The sequence below is a fragment of the Dipodomys ordii genome, unplaced genomic scaffold (genome assembly GCF_000151885.1).
Source record: "Dipodomys ordii isolate 6190 unplaced genomic scaffold, Dord_2.0 Scaffold34, whole genome shotgun sequence".
Taxonomy (NCBI): domain Eukaryota; kingdom Metazoa; phylum Chordata; class Mammalia; order Rodentia; family Heteromyidae; genus Dipodomys; species Dipodomys ordii.
Window position 1 is genome coordinate 973,502 of NW_012267250.1, and position 21,956 is coordinate 995,457.

General features: G+C 39.0%; 2 protein-coding genes across 2 annotated transcripts in view; both read left to right on the forward strand.

Moving 5' to 3' along the window:
• LOC105986326 (lysosomal acid lipase/cholesteryl ester hydrolase-like) overlaps nt 1–12,333 on the forward strand; it is a 63,278-nt gene extending 50,945 nt beyond the window's left edge. The window contains exons 3-9 of the mRNA XM_013017171.1: nt 1,137–1,335; nt 2,452–2,561; nt 3,976–4,112; nt 6,375–6,521; nt 7,457–7,528; nt 10,279–10,350; nt 11,513–12,333. Of these exons, the coding sequence (XP_012872625.1) occupies nt 1,137–1,335; nt 2,452–2,561; nt 3,976–4,112; nt 6,375–6,521; nt 7,457–7,528; nt 10,279–10,350; nt 11,513–11,746 (971 nt within the window). The 3' untranslated portion in view covers nt 11,747–12,333. The remainder of the gene's footprint in view (nt 1–1,136; nt 1,336–2,451; nt 2,562–3,975; nt 4,113–6,374; nt 6,522–7,456; nt 7,529–10,278; nt 10,351–11,512) is intronic.
• Nucleotides 12,334–17,991: 5,658 nt separating this feature from the next.
• LOC105986325 (lysosomal acid lipase/cholesteryl ester hydrolase-like) overlaps nt 17,992–21,956 on the forward strand; it is a 49,143-nt gene continuing 45,178 nt past the window's right edge. The window contains exon 1 of the mRNA XM_013017170.1: nt 17,992–18,015. Coding sequence (XP_012872624.1) covers nt 18,007–18,015 — 9 coding nt within the window. The 5' untranslated portion in view covers nt 17,992–18,006. The remainder of the gene's footprint in view (nt 18,016–21,956) is intronic.

Consider the following 21,956-nt stretch of genomic DNA (forward strand, 5'->3'; position numbering starts at 1 on the left):
TGTTCAATTCTTGATAAGGTTCATACTACACAAGCAGTTATTTTAATAGAGAATGAGGAACTCATTTTATGTTATTGTGTTAATCTTAAATCTTACCAAAATCTTTAGATAGCTTTTAAATTACAGCCAACCTGATCACATAAAAATGTTCATAGATTTTTATCTTTTGTATATATGTTTATATTTTTGGTCTTTTCTTTTTGGTAATGGGATTGACCCTAAGATGTTGCATTTTCTAGGCAAGTGCTTTTCCTCTATGCTACCTTTTGTATATAATCTATTTTGGGTGGGGGGGGCGGTTCGGTCATTGGGCATGAACTCTGGGCCTGGGCGCTGTCCCTCAGCTCTTCAGCTCAAGGGTAATGCTCTACCAATTGAGCCACAGAGCCACTTCCGGCTTTTTTCTTTTTGCTTATGTGGAGCTGAGGAATCAAACACAGGGCCTCAGGCATGCAAGGCAATCGCTCTACCATTGAGCCACCTTCCCAGCCCCTGTATATATTCTTTATGTCAAGACATATTCATAGACACTTATAATCAATTAACTGACAGAAAGCTAGAAATAGAGCGATGGCTCAAGTGGCAGAGCAATAGCCTTAAGCAAAAAAGCTACAGGACAGCATTCAGGCCTTGAATTTGAGTCTCCCCAATGCCCTCTTCCCCACACGAACACACACATACATACACACACATCCAATTTTGGTTCTATTTTGTTAGTATTCTTTAAACCACGTCTATAGTGTTATACAAATGCAAAATTCCATTTCAATACTTTTTTTTTTTAGTTGTGGTGCATGAACTGAAGGCCTGGGCCAACTCCCTGAACATCTTTGGGCTTAGGACTAGTGCTATAACTTGAGCAACAGTGCCACTTCTAGCTTTTGAGTGGTTCACTGGAGATAAGAATGTGACAGGGATTTTTTCTGTCCAGGCTGATTTGTAACTGCAATCCTCAGATCTTCTCCTAAGTAGCTCTGATATCAGGCATGAGTAACTGATGCTGGGCTCACTCCTATTTTAATTTATTTCAAGTTCTTTGTTTGTTTTGGTATTTCTAAAACAATTTTGTGGTCATCAAGACATCATGTTTGTTGTGAAACTTATACTTTCTATCCTTAAACATGAATGTTTTTCAGTTCCCAAACCAGTTGTCTACCTTCAGCATGGTGTGTTAGCCGATTCCAGTAACTGGGTTGCAAACACCGACAACAACAGCCTGGGATTCATGCTTGCTGATGCTGGTTTTGATGTGTGGATGGGGAACAGTAGAGGAAACACGTGGTCTCGGAAACACAAGACTCTCTCAGTTTCTCAGGATGAATTCTGGGCTTTCAGGTACATTGCAGTTGATTATGACTTGAGTTCATTTCTGTGACACCTAAAAAGCCGAATGATATCCAGGACTTCAGCAGAAGAGTCCTTCCATAAATAACTCTGAAGTTGTAAACCTTACCAGGAATTTAATAATGAATATTAAGTTAAATTAGAGAAACAATTACATTCATAATGACATTCAGCTGGGAATTTTGGCATTCTTTGTGGTATGGGACTTTGGAGTCAGCTACTGTTCCTCTCCTCCACAAACACATTTGCCAGATGTTCACTTTTCTTCCTTTTAGAATCTATTTTCTGTTCTTCCTTCTGAATCCACCAATCGGTGCCATATGACACTGGATACATAATATAAACCCTGGCATCTGATTATTTATGACATGGACTAATGAACGTCTATCTCATAAGGTTTATAGAAGGCTGATAGTAGAAGATACAGGTAAAGAACCTCACAGACCAGAGCCTGGCCTATTGTAAAATATATGAGAACACTTGGCTCCTCTGATTGTGATGCTACACACAGCCACACAGCCACATCACACACACACACACACACACACACACAGACCCTACTTCCACCTACCTGCTTTGGTGCTACAGCTTGATGCTGGAGGTATTAGCAATGGTCATCTCTAGTTTTGACTTCTATTTATACAACCAGAGTTTCTCTGATGACATGAAATCCATGAATAAGAACTTTTACCAAAAGGCATATATCAGAAAACGCTTATTGTCACCTGTTCATGATAGTGAAAGTCTGGAATTTACCTAAATACATGCCACAGATGAGTATTCTAAATGGGCAATGAGAGTGTGGTGTAGTAACAACATAAAATGTGACTGAGCAACTACATTTTTATGCAGCAACATGGATGAAACCAAGTAGACAAGCAGAAGGTATAGAGAAAGTTTAGGGTAATTGTTCTTTTTGAGAAGCACATATGCAGTGGAATCCAAGGATGTTCTGTCATCCTAGGTAAAGTTCAGTTTCCTGAGCTCAGCACTGTCGTATCCAGTTCAATATGTGACAATAGTTCAAGTTCCAAGCTTAGTATTTCTGTATTTATGCAACTGTTCAATGAACAAGATCTTGTTTGTTTGTTTGTTTTTGGATTCTAGTTTTGATGAGATGGCAAAATATGATCTCCCAGCTTCCATTGACTACATTCTGAATAAAACTGGCCAAAAGCAGTTGTATTATGTGGGTCATTCTCAAGGCACCACCATCGGTATGTATGCAGTAAAGACTGGAAGTTGATAGAATGGATATACTATGGAGTTTAGGTTGTTTTTATAAGAGAAACATAAGAAAGCCACAAAGTTCAAATACAGTTCTTTTTTAAAATGTCAAGAAGAAATCATAGAAGGGCAAAAAGATTTTCATATTTGGTTTTATATGGAAACTTAGAAATTGCTATAAATTTCTAATTACAGTATATATGGTTCTCTTCAAACTGAAACTATTAATCTAAGCCACATCCTCTCATGTATTTTTCCTGTTAAAAAATATAAGGATGTGAGAAGGTTGAAGAAATGGAAGTTTTCTAAGGTCAGAGACTTCAAAGTGGAAATAAGAGGATAGACTAACTTTTAAAGTTCAGTGGAGGGATTAGGGATGTGGCCAAGTCATAGATCACTTGTTTAGCTTATACAAAGCTCTGGGATATCCTCAGTACATAAAATTTGAGTAAGTAAGTAAATAAATAAATGAATAAGGAGAAAGAAGGGGGAAAAGAAAGAGGTAAAATTTAAGAAGAATAAAATCTGACAGGTTAGACTTTATTTACAATTTTTAAAATCCATATGTATATTTTATGTTATGCTGGTCATAAAATGAGCATGTTTTTGTAGCATAAAATATAGTAAACTTTAAAGAAAATACAAACTGTCTATCATTGTAACAAGCAAATTTCTCTAATGAAAGTCCAAGGACCAGCCTCATGATTCAATTAATAATCCTCTTTGTGATTAGTGACTAACAATTCTGTCTGTATATCACATGCTCTCTGTATGATACCCTCCTGTGACAACTATGAATGCTTTTAGTCATACTGATATATTGAGTTAAATTTTCTCATGTTCAGGAAAATGTGACTGGACATCATTCTTCATTTATACTTCTTCTTTAATGGACAGTTTACTTGTGATGCTCCAGTGTTTTCTAAAGTGACATTCTCAGACCAAGTTGCAAGAACTGACCAGAGAGAAAGCTAAATGACACTGTAGGGAATTCTAAATGTTTGGACCTGTTTGAATCTGTAAATTAGGGATGAAGGGAGGGCCAGGGGATTCAAAAGATTTAGAGCAGAGCTCAGGAAATGTTATAGACTTACATTTACATTGTTAAAGAATACAGAAAGATTTTGGGGTTTGCTCATTCTTGATTTCATCCTATGCATGTCTAAGTTTAGACTCAATAAAAGCACTTAGCAATGCCTCATGTTTTCCAGTTTGATTAAATTCCATGTGTGCAGCTGTCCAGGGCCCCATTTCAGAGGCTCTGCTTCCTCAGGGTGGTATCTCTCCACCCTTCTCTGGCTGTTTCTGGAGGACCTCACAAGTGATGCTAGATCTCTCCTGTCTTTTCTGAGGAGGAAATTCCTAGAAGACGGAATTCCTCTTATCTTCCTTTTGTTCCTACAGGTTTTGTTGGATTTTCACAGATGCCTGACCTGGCCAAAAAAATCAAAATGTTCTATGCCTTGGCTCCTGTGGTTTCACTGGTTTTCAGTTCCAGTCCTATAATGAAGTTAAGAATCCTCCCCGAAGTTTTCTTTGAGGTACACGGCTTGCCCCCCTCTTTCTCTTCCCGACAGATTTCCTCTTCAGATTGAAGCACTGCTCCTTGGAGGGAGACTCTGCTGTCCTTCCCTGGGTTTGCTCTTAGCAGAACAATGGGTTTCTCTTCTTTCCTTCACCACTACTTGCTATGGCTGGGGGCCTTGGAGGCGTAGCATTTGTGAATACTGCAGCCGTGAGTACTCATAACTAACATGTTAGTCCAGCTCTCTATCCAGTACAGAGGAAATATTATTTAAACATGAGCGATGCTAGCATTTTATTCAGGGACATGAGTTCTTGCACAACAGTAGATGGGAGACGGGAGACAGGATGTGCACCATTTCCACAGGCCCAGCCCTCAGCACAGGATGATGATATAAAGATGTTGTTTAATTATATTCTCCAATGTGGCCACCAAACACATCAGCCCTCAGCCACTGTCTTTGCAGTTCCACGTTCTATACAAGGAGGATATAGCGGTCAAGAGAAGTTGTTTTAAGCTCTCTGAAAACAGAAGGCCCTTAATTCTTGCATTAGATGCCTTATCCATTTACACAAGCATGTACATAATTGAAATCTTGTCCAGGTATTTACATGATCATGCAGCATGTAATGAGCTTTCATTCAATAAGGGACCACATATTGGGTGGCACCCCTGTAAGATCATAATAGAGCCGAATATTTCTTGTCACCTAGTGAATTTGAAGGTCAGCCTAACTGGTGATGCTAGTGTAAACCAACCAACTACATTCACAGTCCTCACTAAAAGTCGAGCAATGCAATTATGTATAGTGCGTAATACTGGATAATGATAATAAGTAACTATCACTGGTTTGAGTTTTTATCGTGGTATGCTTATCATCATTATTGAAGGATATATTCCAATTTCTTTTAAAAGGAAATTTGGACTAAGGGAATATGCTGTTTTCTGGCCAAAATTCCAGTCTCATAGTCACTGTACCAAACTATTCCCTGTACCACTGAGGTTGTTAAAGGACACTGTAATCATTAAAGCTGAGCAGGTGGCCCTTGCCCTCTGGAGATCTGCCCATTTATCTTTATATTCCCAATTATATTAGTTTGCTAGACTATGACGACAAATGTGTTTCATGTTGTTGGCAATCTTTGGCCATTCCTGTTGGTGGAAGCATCATTCCAATTTCTGCATTTCTCTTCTCTTGGTGTTTGCCTCTGTTCCTATCTATCTCCATGTCCACATTACCTCTTTCCTTAAGGATGTCTATTTTCACTTGATTCTTCTACAAAAATCCAAGCAAGGCCATTCAAAAATACTGGCAGTTAAGGACTCTGTCTATTTTTTTAAACAAAGCTATAAATTTAAACCTGTGTTCCTTTCCTACTTGTCCTTCTAGGTAGACATGAGCAAGAGAGAGGTTTGATTTGAATATAAAAAGAGATTTCCCCATTTCCTGTTGCCCACTATGTCTTAAGAAATGAATAATGTCTCTGGTAGTGCCTTATCAGTACTGATTTTCTGACCACTGGTTTGGGATACTGTAGACCAGTGTTTGATAATTATTTTCTAAACTATTGGATAGGTCACCTGGATTTTTTTTCTGTAAGAATTGCATTCTACCATTATGGAATAAAAATAGCCAATGATAACAGATAATGTGGCTGTGCTTCAGTAAAGCTTTTCTTATAAAAGCATGCAACAATGGGAGCAGGAGGATGGGGATGAGACAGTGTAATTACTGGGAACAGAGTTTGAGAGTAGGCGGCTGAGAATGTTCTGGAAATGGATAATGGTGATTGATGCATAACAGTGTGACTACAGTTGCTGCAACTAAACACATAAAATGATTAAAATGTTACATTTTGCATTACCCATGTTTTATCATTATGGAACAAAACCCTCTGTGGCTCCTCTTGGTGTACATGCACGCAGGACTAGGATAGCGCTGACCAGTCCCAGCGCTGACTGTCCAGAAGTCACTACCATTCATCACAGAAAACTAATTGGGGTTTACCCTGGGGCCAAGGGTCCTGGCTCTTGTCCTTTATAAAAGTCTGTTCTAAATGTATTCAATTTTCTTTATTTCACTCTTAAAACTGAATTCCATGTCTCTAACATATCTATACTTGTTGTATATACTCACTTGAATATCAGCTAGTCTCCATTTTGCTCCTGAGGCTACTGGGAGGGATATTTGTGTGTCTGTGCTTCTGCAGGGAGTTGTGGAAGCTTCCATCCCAGCAGGAAATGCTGAGTTAATCTTGGGATTCTTTATATTTTGTAGGACGTACTTGGGCACAAAGAATTCTTTCCTGAGAATCCAGTCACAAAGTGGTTGAGTACCCATTTTTGTACCCATGCAATTCTGAAGGAGCTTTGTGAAAATTTAATTTTTCTCGTGAGTGGATTTGATGGGATGAATTTAAATATGGTATGTATAGTGATACTCAGAATAGATTTAAACACTTAGTGGTTTTGATCTTGCAATGTGCTTAATTTGGATGATGTGGGAGACACAGCAATGACCTTGTTAGAGCTCTGAAGGGCCTTTCTTTCAAGATGACCAAAAGTGCTTTTCAGTAAATGAGTATGGTTGCATGTGTCCTCATGGTTGTTTTTATCTTCTGTGGAGAATTGCATATGAGGATCTGCCACAATTTAAGCCACTATATTTGCATATTTCTTTTAACAAATATGTGTTTCCCAGTTTTGAGTTTTCATTATATATATACTCCTACCTTCACATACACATACACACACATATATAACAATTCATATATGTGGATATATGTACATATATATTCGATATGTATTTACTTGTTTTATTAAATGCAAGTCTTTGGCCAGAAATACAGAAATAACCTTTTCTTTATAAACCTATATGCACTTTACAATGCTAAATTTTGAAAATAGGTTTTAAGTGTCAGGCATTGTGGCTACCCTCTGTAACTTCAGGATGTGAGACACTAAGGCAGAAGGGTCATAAGTCTGATGCCAGCCTAGGCTGCCTAGGAGACCTTTTCTCAAAACCGCAATTCTGGAGTAATGGCTGTCTGAATTTTTCAGACTAATATCACTTTTTTCTTATTGGTAAAGGTAGTCTTATTGCCATTTACAATTTTGCAAGTTCAGGAAAGCATAAAGAAGAAATTAACAATTGTGCGTGATTGCAAGCTGTATTCTTCCACACTCTCCATGCTTATTCATATTTTAGAGGACATAGTTATAGTCAGAGCATTCTCTTTCCATCCTAATCTCTTATATTTGAGATTGTAGTTTTTAATTCTTTAAAAAACAAAATGTTTTGATTTTCAGTATCACCTTAAAGCTGTTTTCATTCTTTAATTTGTCATGTTTATCGTACAGTCAAGAATTGATGTCTATGTGGCACACAGTACTGCTGGAACTTCTGTGCAAGATATGTTACACTGGTTGCAGGTAGGCCTTTCAGAAGGGCAACTTTGTATGGGAAAATCCAGTTGTTGGAAAATTGCAAGTATCCATCCATGTACCTCTCTCTCCAGCTTGTCACACTGAAAGACATTCTATGTAAAAGTTTGATCTGGTTTCCTTCCTGGTCTGGTCACTGTGTTTGTGTTGTCTGTGTTTCCCTGTATGATGCACACATGTTACATGTGAGATCATCCAACAGCTCTGAGGTTTGTCTTGTGTCATCTTCCTCTCTTCCCCTGCCTTGTCCTTTCTTTACTTCTCAGTTAGCTATTTACTTCTGCTTTTCTTTTCTTCCTCTCCATCTGTCTGTCATTGATTCACAGGTTTATTTTATTCCTGTGTTGTTTCATAAAGCATGATTTTGGAGTAGCAGTGGAGATAGGGTGCTGCTATTTCAACAGTCAGCTGTGGAAAGGATATGTTTAGAATGTCAGTGAGTAACAGAACCACACCAAGCATGAGCAGGGAGGGGAATCACTAACTTTGCAAATAGAGTTTTGCTTATTTTTTATCACTGAAGTAATGCAGATCTGTTCCAGATCATATATTAGCAAAATAGGAGCATTATCTTTTAATGTAATAATTTTTCTATAGTTATTCACAGATGTGTATTTAGAGATGTGTATTTAGAGTTAGGAGATGTCTCTGCATTCTGGTATATACCTTAACACAGCAGTAGATGTACAAGTAGGTTACTTTTCTTCTACTGTTTTTCCCCTTTTCCTTAACATTATTTCAGAGCTTATGTCCAACTCTGGAAAAGTTTCCGCCCCCCTGGGAACTTTATTTTAAATATAAAGCAAGTTACTGTGAAGCTCAAAAAGATGGTACTATAAGTGTTTTACATCAAAATTTCCAACCACCAGGCAGGCAGGCAGAATCACTTTCTCTCTCTCTCTGTGTGTGTGTGTGTGTGTTTTGGTACTGAGGCTTGAACTCAGGGCCTCAATCTTGTAGTTGTCTCTTTAGCTTATGCTTGTTTCTTTAGCTTAAGAATGGATTTCTACCACTGGAATCACACTTCCATCTCCGACTTTCAGCTCTGGAATTAGAGATGAGTCTCACAGACTTTTCTGCCCAGCTTGATTTTGAACCTCAGTGGTTAAATATCAGCCTCCCGAGTGGCTTGTATTATAGCACTAGAATGGATTGCTCTTGAAAAGGACATTTTTAAATAAAATATTGCAGTAAAATAATGGGATTTGAGTTTATGGTAATGTCTAAAATTGCAAGTTTTTTAAATAGCCACTTATGGTTGAATAATAGGATGAGAGAGTAACATATATTTTTGCTGGGCTCTGGAGGCTCACATTGTAATCCTAGATACTCAGAAGGCTCAGACCTAAGAATCAAGGTTCAGAGCCAGTCTAGGCAGAAAAGTTCCCGTGAAAATCTAATTTTCAATTAACCACCAGAAAACTAGACATTGAACTGTGGCTTAAAGTGGTAGAGCACTACCCTTGAGCAAAAGAGCTCAGGGACAGTTCCCAGGCCCTGATATTGAACTCCATGACTGACAAAAAAAAGATGCATTGTACTTCTAATCATTATTGTAACCCCTTTTCACAATTACTTAAACGTATTAAAACAAAAATAGATTCCTGTGTATGCACAAATCAGATGCACTTACACTGGAGAATTTATACTAGTTTTATGTAATATTATTATGAAGTAGTTATACGAAGGGGTATTTTTGATTTTTAACAGCATTATTGAAGTTTCAATGATACTATGATCCTCAAACTACACACCTTGATACATTTTGCCATAGGTGTACACTTGCAAGCCCTGTGTCAATCAAGAGAGTGAACATAGCATCAGCCCTCCAAAGTGTCCTTATGTCCTTCTGCAATACCTTCTCCTCTGTTCTTCTCCAACCCCAATGGCTGTGCTGCTTTCTGTTACTTTAGATTAGTTTTCATTTTCTAGAGATTTAGTGCCGCCAGATACTATGTGTTTGTCTGGCTTTTTCACTCATCACAATTGGTTGAGACTTGTTATGTTGTGTACCTCATGTATGTGTACTTGTTCTTTTGTGAACATTTTGCTCCTGAGAATCTGTATTTTGGAAAAACCTGTCTAGGAGATTCCTCTTCTTATCAAGTGTGGGATATGCTCATGTGTGACATCATTGTTCATTTAGTCTCCTTCCTCAGAGCCCTGTCTATTGGAAATACGGCTTTAACACTTACTGACCTGAATCCTCTCTTGGATCAGCTATAAGGAGTCATTTCCTGGCCTGAAGTTCTTAGCTTGTAGAGACTGGAAGGCTAAATATGAGAGTTTGCTGTGGTTTAGAAGAGGAGCACCTGGAATGCATATTGTTCCTACCACGCTGACAGAGCACACTTAGAATTTAAGCCATGGCCTGGGCCTTTGAAAGTCCTGTTGTTCACTCATGCTCTTCTTTTAGGCACTCACAATCCCCCTCAGTCACATTTCAGATTATCATCTTTTGTTTACTTCACATATCCTAACAGCAACATTCCACATCATTTCTGAGTGTTTTGAACTGCTACTTGATAGACTCTATGTCAGAAAGACCAAATTTCTATGATCTGGGGTGTGTGTGCACTCCCAGAGTTGCAAGGAGTAAGTCTGAGCCTTTGAGGCAGATGGGCAGCTAATTTGCAATTTAGTGAGCAGTGGCAACCCAGCTCCTCAATTCTGATGACTTGGCTTAATCCAGTGATCTCTGATGATATGTCAATTTGTTTTTTTTATTTTACTCTTAGATTTCAAAAGTTAACAAGTTTCAAGCCTTTGACTGGGGAAGCAGTGCCAAAAACTACCTACACTACAACCAGGTAAAGATTTCTGTCTTTGAAAGTAAATGGACCCCCTAATAACACCTCTAGAAAGCAGCCTACCTTACTGAGATTGTGGCTGTGCTTAGCTACTAAGGAATGCCTAGGTGGTATTTGATTTCCCTCTGTCCTCTCCAGAAGCTCACAGGTTTGCAGGTGGTGTTGTGGACTGGCCTTTCTTTCTCCATCCTTTGGGTGACTCTAGATAAGAGGCACACATTATTCAGAGCGGGCATGAGCACAGACACTGTAGACTCAAGTAGTTCCACGTATATTGCAGTTGTGCAAGCCGTGGGTTCTTGGACATTATGTAAGCACTTCCCCTCACAGACAGAATTAGCATCTTTAAGCGTCAAGTACACTAATGTGTGAGCTACTTGATCTGTGTTTTCTTATTTTCTTCTCACAGCATCCCTGTGAGTTAGACATGGTTCTCTTTGACTTAAAGATGAGAAGCTGGTGCCATGTTTCTTGTCTGTAATCCTACAAATTTAGGAGACTGAGACCAGAGGATCATGATTCAAAGCCTTCCCTTGAAGAAAGTCTTTGAGACTTTTATCTTGAAATAACTACCAGAAAACTAGGAGTGACACTGTGGCTCAATTTGCTAGCTCACAAGCCTTGAGGGAAAAATGCTCAGGTCAGCATTAGGCCCTGAGTTCAAGCCCCACAACCCACCAACAATTAAAAAAAAAGATGAGGAAACAAGGTTGCATCTTCCTTCCAAAAAGGAGAAACTAGGAGGCTCTGGCTTAGTCTCCCCTTACATGGGCCAGTTGCTCCCTCTGTATCTCATGAAAACAATGCTTCCCTTGATCTTTTTTCCATAAAAATAACACTCTACCACTTTGAACCCAAGCACCACTTCTGTTTTTCTGGTGCTTATTAAGAGATAATGGTCTCAAGGACTTTCTTGCTGAAGCTTGGCACCTTCATCCTTAGATCTCAGCCTCTGGAGTAGTTAGGATTACAGGGGTGAACCACTGGTGCCCAGGTATAGATTTCATTTTGTTCTTGCAATGGCTCCTTTAATACTTAAAGGAATTTTCAAAATTTAATCTGTTATTCTCAGTTCAGACTTATTGAACAGTGTTTACGGGAGATGTAATTATTGCAGTTTTGAAAACTATAATAAACCTTTCTTTCTTTTTTTTTATTGTAGAGTTACCCTCCCATGTACAATGTGAAAAACATGACTGTGCCCATAGCCTTATGGAATGGGGCTCGAGACTGGCTGGCAGATGCCACTGACGTCCATATCTTACAGACTCAGATCCCCAACTTGGTGTACCACAAGGAAATTCCTGATTACAATCATATTGACTTTATCTGGGGCTTGAATGCTGCCTGGAGAGTATATGATGAAATTATCTATCTGATGAAGGAATACCAATGAGAGCCAGAGACACGCATAGAAAAGGGTGTTTGCTTAATTGCTGGAAAATGAGTAGTTATTTTCTAAGATCTTTTGTTCTTTTATATGAAAGATACCATGATTTTAAAGATGAATGATTCTCATTAGATATGATTAGAAGCATATACAGTAGCTAAATTTTTTCTAATTATGGCTATATATGAAGTTAGGGTCTCAACTATATTGTCATTTTTATAGTCTATTAAAGATACCATGTCATTATGAATATCTATTTATCCTCACAATTTAAAATCTACACAGTTACCTTTATATGCTCACATAGAGCAAATTGTCATGTTTGGAAATTTGTCATGTTGATACTTGATAGATAATCTGTGACTTAGTTGAATGTAATATAAAATGTACCTACTTCTTATCACCTTTACTTAAAAAGAAAAGTTAGCAGTGTAATCACCTTGAACTCCTATATCAAATTACATCTTTGTGTGTTTTTTTGTAGTAAGTACATTGTCAAATCCAGTAGTATCCCCACTATAATGGTTCATGCTGAACAAAATAATTTTCTGGAGTCTTCAAATATAGATTAAACTTACTTTTACATACCTATATAAATACAAATCGCTTAAAGATTTACGGAGTCTGAATTATGATGAGTAACTTGATAACATACACTTGAAGTAACGTTCTGCAGAGAGACTAAACCATTACCCTTCTCCCATAAGTAATGAACTGTGAACTAGTCGTTTAAGATCGATTTTGTCCAACACACCAAAGACAATGAGAAGCGTCCAAGTTAATTTTCACACATAGAATCAGTGCACAGGAATGATTTCAGATTAAAGCTCAGCTCAGGATTCATTGTTTTCATTGTGGTTTGCTGATATATTTAATAATCTTGCTTTGCATCATGAACCCCATGTTCACCTGCCTCCCTGTAGCATCTGTGTTACTGTTTGAAGAACAGAATGACATTTGATATATCTTCCTGTTATAGGTACTTACCAATTGCAGTAACAGTACTTGTCTTTGACTGCCTCCAGGAGAATAATATTTGTAACATTTTGAAGATTGCACTTCAGATTTTCAATAAAATCAGCTTCATAGGTCTGAAAGAAGTATGTGTGTGTATGTGTGCCTGCGTGCCTTATTATGTGTATATGTGTGTGCTTCTTTATGTTGGAATATTCTTTTTCTTTTATCAGAACTTCTGATTTTCTCTTCTCCCCTTAATCCTTCCTCCTTGGGAACTTCACTTCTGCAATCTTTCCATGGCTGCTGTTGTTGTTGTTTTTAAATCTCATGGAGAAGTGAAAAGAGGCATCTAGGCTAAAGAGACCTTGTTTGGAAACGGATTCCTCCATCATCAGCATGCTCCATCATAATGAAGTTATGAGTAGAGTCTAGGCATTAATGAACCCAGAAGGCAACAGAACCACACGTCAAGGCCTGTCTGTCCAACCCCCTTCTTGAACATATGAAGTCACTAGAACTAGAATCTAACATGTGCCTTCAGCCTCCAAAACACTGATGTGAGGCCATGCATAGTCTTTCAATACTGAACTTGAGTAAGACTCTATTTCTTATTTCTTTTTGTGAATCCTGAGCCTAATAACAGAGCTGGAGACATAGAGAGTCAGCATCTATGACATATGTGTGTGATCAGAGTGGACATGCCATTTAGTTAAATAAAATTTGATGCACAGGTCACATCTGGGAGGGCCTAGCAGCTGACATAGCACTGATCTGATCTTCCATGAGACCACAGAAGAGAGTGAGATGCAGTGAGGGTGGCATCCCAGGAGGAAGCCAAACTCCTTCCTGGCCATAAGTCATCCTGGAAACCCTTCTTTCTCCTGTGACCAGGGCATCCTGGCCAACCAAGTACAGATGCCTGTGTAGGGCAAAAATGAAAGGGACAGAGTATTTCTGTTTGTTGTGTTCTCCAGTAGTAGGGAGAGCTTGTCAGAGGGTGGCTTCAGTGACGTCAGTGACTTGGTTTGTCTACTTGGAGCCAGTCACAGGAGAACACCCAGAGAATCCCTTGAGAATTTGTGGTCATCTAGGTTCCCACAGAGACAAGAGAGAAGGGAATGTTTTTCACAGATCTCTTTTCTCCTTTTTATCTTCTTTCCAAACTTTTCCAAGGACAAGTGGATAGACCAATGTAAGAAGGAAAATACTGCATAACCACTCTTTCTGAGTTTGTATTACATTGCTCGTTTGCTTTTGGCCATGCCTTCTTGCCCTGGATGGAGCTACATAAGCTTACCTTCAGGTCCTGGCTGAATTCATCTCATTTTACTTCATGATTAAATCACACTCAGAATTTCACCGTAGGCCTGTGACAATTTCACAGGGATTCTAGCTCTGGTCTTTTTGCTTTTTTAAAATATGTGTGTGTGTGTGTGTGTGTGTGCGTGTGTGCGTGCGTGCGTGCGTGCCAGTAGTGGGTTTGAATTGAGGGCTTAGACACTGTCCCTTAGCTTTTTTTGCTTGAGTCTAGAGCTCTGCCACTTTAGTCACACTTCCACTTCTGGTTTTTTGCTCATAATCAGAGAGAAGAGTCTTACCTACTTTTTTTTTTGCCTGGCGTTGTTTTGAACCACAATTTCAGATTTCAGACACCATAGTACCTAGCTCAAGGCATAAACACCAGAACCTGGCCTCTATCTCCGCTCTTTACAACTATTTTTGTGAACATCTTTGTTGAACACAATTAACTCCACAAGCCTCCAGTCCAGGAGAGGACCTCACACACCTCAAGTGCCAACTTCCTAGGAAGCCTTTTTATCTTCTTTCTTTTTGTAAGTATTAGTTGTTTGCACAATTGCTTTTGTCGTGGTTTCCAGATCCACACATAATGTGCATTCCTTGATCAGAATCATCCTCTCCTTCACTCTTCTTCATTTCTACTCCCTGCTTCCCAAGCCAGTCTCATCAAGCTTCATTCTGTTTTCACACATGTACATTAATTATTTGAGACATATGCTTTTTGAACTGGTGAACTTGGAAAGTCTTGGAATATTCAATAGTTTGCCAAATTGACAGAGATCTACAAGCAGCAATGTCTGTGAGTTTCCTGTGTCATACAGTATCCAACATCAACTCTGTCTAGAGTCAATGCCTAAGTGATGGCAATTCCATGAACAAATTTTGTATTGTAAAAGAAAAGATTTAAGTTCAATCATCTAAAATGAAGGCATTGTTTTGTAGCTCTTAGTTTGTACAAGGAGACGATTTACCTGCTATTCAAAAAGCTTTCCCTTTTTTGCACAAAAAGATTGGATTAACTAGTCCATGTTCTGTTAGTGTTTCTTAAAATGAAGTCTATGCCTCTCAGCCAACTTTTAGTCAATCATAATTTTCTGAGTATGTTTATTAATTGCTTTTATATGATATATTTTGTGGATTAGAAGACAAGCACCATTTCTACCAGGATAAATAGAACCAAGATCGAGTTGTTTTTTAGAACAGAGTGTTACCAAATGTATCAAGTATTTTAACATAAATATCTTAACAAATTGGTAGTAATTTGGGCTAACAAGATGGTTCATATGGTTCCCACCAAACACTGGAACACATAGAGGATAAAGTTCCATACAATTCCCATGGCTTTGTATTCGTTTTTGTGGTCTTGCCAAAGTTGCAATAGAGTCACCATTCTTTTTTCTGGGTGGTGGGGTGGGGGAGGGAAGGGATAGTCAGAGAACAACAATTTGTTAGCACTTCCCTTACTTTTCTCTCTCTTTCCCTTTCCCCCAATCCACCCCAAGTTGTACAGATCCTTTCCACCATGTTGTCTTGTGAGAATCGCTGTTGCCTGGGTTTCCCCTTTGTTTGCTGTCGCACTGTTTTGTTGTTCCCCTTCCCTTCCCTAGTTCATATAAACGCATATACAATCCCCAGGGTACCAACATTGAACACAGTGACAAGGTATAAACCATAGGAGCGGAAACACAAAAGCAAAAAGAAATCATATAGAACATTGACGGTCACCATTCCTCAACAGTGTTGAGTGTGGGGGATCTGGCTACCCCATCCGATAGTTGTGGATTACAACTGGAGTAAATGTTTCTGATTTTCACTTAAAAGAGTTCATGGAGAACACTGGGGAGGTGTAGAGTGATAACAAGGAGGAAGAAAAGGGAAAGTCAAGACCCAAATAATCCTGCTGTCTATCTGAGCATCTGTTTTGTATGCAAGGGCCAGTTCCAGGAAGAAAAGAATGAGGGGTTTAAGGAGAGTCTGATGAAAGCTCTTACTGCCTCTCCTTGCTCTTTTCTTTGTTTTGTTTCGTTTATTTGTTTGTTTGTTTGTTGCTTTTGTTGTGGGGCCTGAACTCAGCATGGGCACTGTCCCTCAACTCTTCAGCTCAAGGCTAGCACTCTACCACTTGAGTCACAGTTCCATTTCCGGCTTTTTATGCTTATGTGGTGCTGAGGAATCAAACCTATGGCCTCATGCTTGCAAGGCAAATACTCTACCACTGAGCCACTTCCCAGCCCCAGAGAGATGCTAATTTTGAACTGTAGCAATAACCCTACTTTTTTCCTTTTCAATGAACATGTTTTTCTGTAGTCTTAAAGGACTTTGGGTAAGTTGAAGTTAGGATAAAAGATAGGCCAGTACTGTGCAGACCTTCCCTGGGTAAATATGTAGTTCAGTGGTAGAGCTTTTACCTAATATCCACAAGGCCCTGGGTTTGATGGCTGCGCCAGAAAAATAAATAAGTAAAAGGTATACTCAGAATTAAAAGCAATGAGTTTATGTGGCCAATCCAGAGTTGAGATAATGTGACTCCTTGTTGGAGGTTTGAAGTTCATTATTGCCTGGAAAAATAACTCCAGGGTGGCTTTCATCAGAAGATGGCAGTTGGATGACTTTTCTAATCCAAGAACCACCTTCTTATATCATGTATAATAGTGAGTTTAAGTATAGCTTTTACTTTTACAACAACAGTGTTGAGATACTATTAGGATCCTATAGCAGTCACAATATAGATCTTTTGGAGTTTTACTATAATGTGTGCAATTGTACATTATTGCACACCTCTATCATACCCTCCCCAAAATATTTCTGGTGTGTGCCCCTTGGTAAGCCTTTCCTCCTGCCCCTTGTTTCCATGGCAATAATCCATTTTCTCTCAATGTAGATTATTTCCCAAAGTTTCCTATGAGTGAGATTAAACCATATTGATTCTCTTGTGTGTGTGTGTGTCTGTCTGTCTGTCTGTCTCTTGTCTGTCTCTCATTTGACTTATTTTATATAGTAACTTCTTTGTTTGTCCATGTGAATTAATTCCTCTTTACAGAAGAATTTGTTTATCTGTATATTTTTATCTATTCACACATTTAGAACACTTGAATTTTCCCAAGTTTTTATCTAAAATGCTGTGCTTATAAGTATTTCTACATAAATCTTTATTCTGGCCTGTGTGCACACATCTTTTTAAGAGAGTATATTTATTATTTTGCTTGTACATGGTCTGTGCTAGAGAGGCAACATTTCTCCCCCCCCCCACCCCAGCATTTGCATGTCCCAAGAGTGTCATCCTCAGTGTCCAGGGGTCTTTGCTTTACTGTGATATTGAGTCAAACCTGTCAGACACTAGAATGTCCATGTGTGTGTGTGTGTGTGTATATTGAGTCAAACCTGTCAGAAACTAGAATGTCCTCAGCTGGTGGTTGGAGCTTTCTAGAAGGAGAAAGAGTAATTGAATCCTTTCTCCCTGTTTCTCTTTAAGCTCTTTTCTTTCACTTATTTTTCCAACTCATGTAACAAACTTGAATCTTGTCATAGAATTTAAGTCAATGACTGAGTAGGTAGTAAGAGGTAAGGGCTCATAGTGCCTGAAAGAATATGAAAAATTTGAATTCCACTTGAAAGGGGGAACATAGGAAATTAGCCAGCTCTGGCATATTGTTGCCTCTTCCTTTTGCTCACCCTGTCCAAGTATAAGTCCTGCACTCTGTTATTTCTCTCGGCACCCTTTAAATTTGTGGTGAGTTACTTAGTGGGTGTGCTGGGCTCCAAAGCTCACATGTTAACTGGACAGGAGTTTTCTTAGGAAAGTAAATTGCCTTTATTTTTTTCATAGGGTTCTGCTTTCCTTAAAGTTTTTGTGCATACAGTAAGCAGTAGTGAAATTCCAGAACTGTAAACATTAATTACTTTTGGGGATTAGAATGTACTGTTTAGAATTCATGGTCTGTTTGGTCCTTGGGATTCTGTACTCCCAGGGGAGCAGAGAGAAGGTGTCAGCTGTGAATCCTGAGGCAAACATGACTGTGGTAAGTTTTTCTGTCATGTGCTTTTAAAATGCAAGAATAGCAAATATTTGTTCCCTTAATTACAGTTAAATAACTGCATGTAGCCACAACTGTTATCTTTTTGTAGCTTATTATCTTTTTTACTCTTTCTGAATCTTACATTCTGGAATATGTCATGTATAAGGAATGAAAGTCATATGATTGTTGAAAACTATGAACGTCTTAATATAGTAGTTTTTAAAAATGTTTTTATTGTAAAAATACTGTACAGAGGGGCTACAGTTACATGAGCAAGGTAATGAGTACATTTCCTATCAAGCATTGTTACCCCCTCCTTTGTTTTTCCCCTACCATCCCTTCCCTCCCACCTCCACAAATACATTCCCCATCCCTGTCCCACATAAATTGTAAAGTTTATTTTTCAACATAGTATCTTTTACATTTCATTGTTAAAATGGGTCAACCTATATCCCTATTTAAGCATTTTGTTCTTTCCCTTTCCCTCTCCAAATTCGAAAATTGTATATACAAGATTCAGGGCACTGACATCAAATACAGTGAAGACAGGGTTAATATCGGGTGGGAGGAACATGCAAAGAAACAAAAATAATCACATGGTATATTATAAATACATTAGAAACAATAGCAAGAAAGATAAACCCCTTGTGTTCCTATCTTGGGGTTAATTTTGCTTAACATCATCTTATCTGGTCATATGTACATAACTTTTGACCTTTTCTGCTTGTCCCGGAAATATACTATTTATTACAAATAGGGGAAACCATGGGACCTATGTTTCTTTGAGCCTTGGCTAATTAGCAGACCCTGTCTCAAAACAATTCTGCTGTAAAGGCTATAGTGAATCTTTCAACGTAATGTCACTTTTTTGTTATTGTTAAAGGAAGTGTGATTGCCATTTACAATTTTGCACATTCAAGAAAGCATAAAGAAGAAAATAAAAATGGCCTGTGCTTGCAATCTGCACAATTCCACACTCATCCTGTGCTTATTCACCTTTTAAAGGACATATTTGTAGCCTGAGAATTCTTTTTCCATCCTAATTTCATATATGTGAGATTGTAGCTCAAAGGACAAAGTGTGTTTTTATATCATTCTAATGCTCCTTTCATTCTTTCATTTGTCACATTTATCGTACAGTCAAGAGTGAGAAGGCTCACACAATCCTGCCAGGACTTCTGTGCAAGACATCTTACCCTGAAGGCAGGTAGGCCTTTCAGAAGCGCCACTATGTTTTGGTAAATTGAGTTGTTGGAAAAAGTCAGGCATTCTTTGACGTACATCTCTCACGCCAGCCTTTCTGAAACTGAATGATGTCAGATCAGAAGACTGATCTGGTTTCCTTCCTGGACTGGTCACTGTGTTGTGTTGTCTGTGCTACCCTTTGTGACACACACATGTTGTATTTGACGTCACCAAACAGCTGTGAGGTTTGCCTCATGTCTTCTTCCTCTTTTCCCCTGCCTTTTCCCTTGCTTATCTCTCAGGTACCTATTTGTCCCTGCTTCCCTTTCCTCCCTCTCTATCTGTTTGTCATTGATTCAGAGGTTTATTTTAAAGAAAGATAATTAAGGAAGGAAGGATAAAAGAAAGAAGGAAAGAGTGAGAAAGAAGGACATGGTACCATTTGAAATTATTCAAGACTTTTGAGAAATAGGATAGAATTTAACAACAGATTTAATAGCTCTTTTTATTTAAAAAAAGATTTACTTTATTGTTATCCTGTTATGTACAGGATTACATATACTCTTAAAAAAATAAAAAATCAGCCTGGAGGCATGGCTCACACAATACAACACCTGTCTCCTAAGCTAGAACCCTGAACTCAAACACAGTAGAGCATAAACAAACACACAAAGAAATAGATAATTGTTCCACAAGATGAACTTACACTAAGTACTCAGTAAATGCCCATTAAAAACATTTCCAAAGTAGATGGAAGATGTTGAAAAAGCATCATATAGGTTTTAATTCCTAACAAGGTAATAAGTATCAGGAGCTAGTATCATAGCTATTCCCCACTGAAACAAAAGAACTTTAAGGCTCAGGGATGGTCACCAACAACCCCCCCCAAGAAAAACAAAAATACAAAACCCCAAAACAAAAAAGCAAAGTTAAAACAGAAGAACAAAAAGTGAGGAGCAAATTACTCTGTTTTTCCCATGTCCTCTGCAAGACCTATTGTTCTGGAATTCTAAGAATTTATATAAATTCTGACTCTGTTCAAGTTTTATTCTTCCAACTCAGAAAGCTGATTTTCAATTACTTGAAAAACTTTTAACCAAACCATTTTCCTCCTTGAAATATATGTCCTTAAGGTTTGGCTTTTACTTGTTTAAATGCCTTTTCTTTAAAAAATTGTTATTGTATAGTTTATATACAGAAGATTATAATTACATGAATCAGGTAATGAGTAATTTGTACAATTCTTTTTGTACCATTTCTCCCTTTTCCTCTCTCTCTCCCAATGCCTCCCTCCTGTCCCCAACCACAAGATATCCAGTTCATATTCCATATAGTGTCTAGTGAGTAACACTGTTATATTTGTTCATTCTTTCTGGCCCTTTATATGCCTTCTCTTACTCTCCCAAGCATGAACAAACTAACAAAGAAGACAAAAGGAAAAGAAAACAATAAACAGCAACAATGGCAACCAAAAATGTCTCTTGTTTCCTTTCCTTGGAGTTCCTTTCATAGAATATTATTTCATATAATCATCTGCAAATAGCTATTGAGCCTTTGTCAACCAGTCCTATGCATGTCCTCATGTGGGTGAATGACTAGAGTCCTATATAATTTATCATGTCCCGGTGTGTGTCCATTCTCAATCACTTCTGTCTGTGCTCACCTCATTAGTCAATTTAGTACACATTTGCATATCAGAATATGTATATACTTATATGTAGTTATGTATATGTGTATGCTCGTATGAGTACATCCATATATATCCCTATCTTTCTGAATCTGAGTATATGTGTGTGTAGAAAGCATGTTATTATTCTCTATTTTCGCCTGTTTTATTCCTTTCTATAATATTATGGAGTTGTTCACCTAAGGCATATATCTTCCAAATAGGATACAAGCAAGAGAGCAAGGATTTTAGTAAATGTATCCCTGTTTCAACAGGGCCTAGCATTTGCTAGGTGTACAATCAAATTTTGGTTCAATGCATTGATTAATACACAATATGGGCAAGTTGAATGCTGCTATGTTCCTCCTCTTCACAAACTTTTAAAACTGAAAAGTCCAATGCACACTGGCGGTTTTATATACACTTGTCATTGTATTTTTATTTGTGGACTCCATGTTCTCTTGGCCAGTTGCATCCAGCACCAGCTGTGCAGGAGCTCCTGGGTGGGGGGGGAGAAGGAGTGGGGTGCAGGAGGGTGAGGCCAAGCTTGGCTCACAGGAAGAGCTGGGGATGCTGCTGGCAGTGAAGTGGTGCTGGCCCTGCCTGGACCCTGGCGGCCCAGGGTGCAAGCTCCTATACTTCCAGGCAGTACTCAGGGCTGGGTTCCTGGGAAGCTCTGAAACCAGACTGGGAAGTCTCCTGGACAAGTCCCAGTGGCGGGCTGCTCTGATTGGCCGCAGGAACCCGCTGATCAGGTGAGCTGGCCAGTGTCCGCCCCTCTGCGCCACACCTGTCCTGCAAACCTGTTGGCTGCACCCTGCAAGGAGGAGTGGGCAGCGCGACCCCGACTGAGGGCCCTGGGAGGGTGGCTGCAGCAGCGGTGAGTCTGGGCTGATATGCTCAGGGTGACAGGCTGAGGCAGAGGCGGGGCGATGGTACCCGCTTGTTTCCGCGGGCTGTGCTGGCTGCGACACCCCCCGTCCCGGGTTTCCCTGCCTATAGGCTGGGCCAGGGTGCCTGGCACTGCGGGGCTCCTGTGGGTACCTGGGGCCGGCGGGAAGTGGTCCCTGGTGTCTCCCCGCACTGAGCGGTT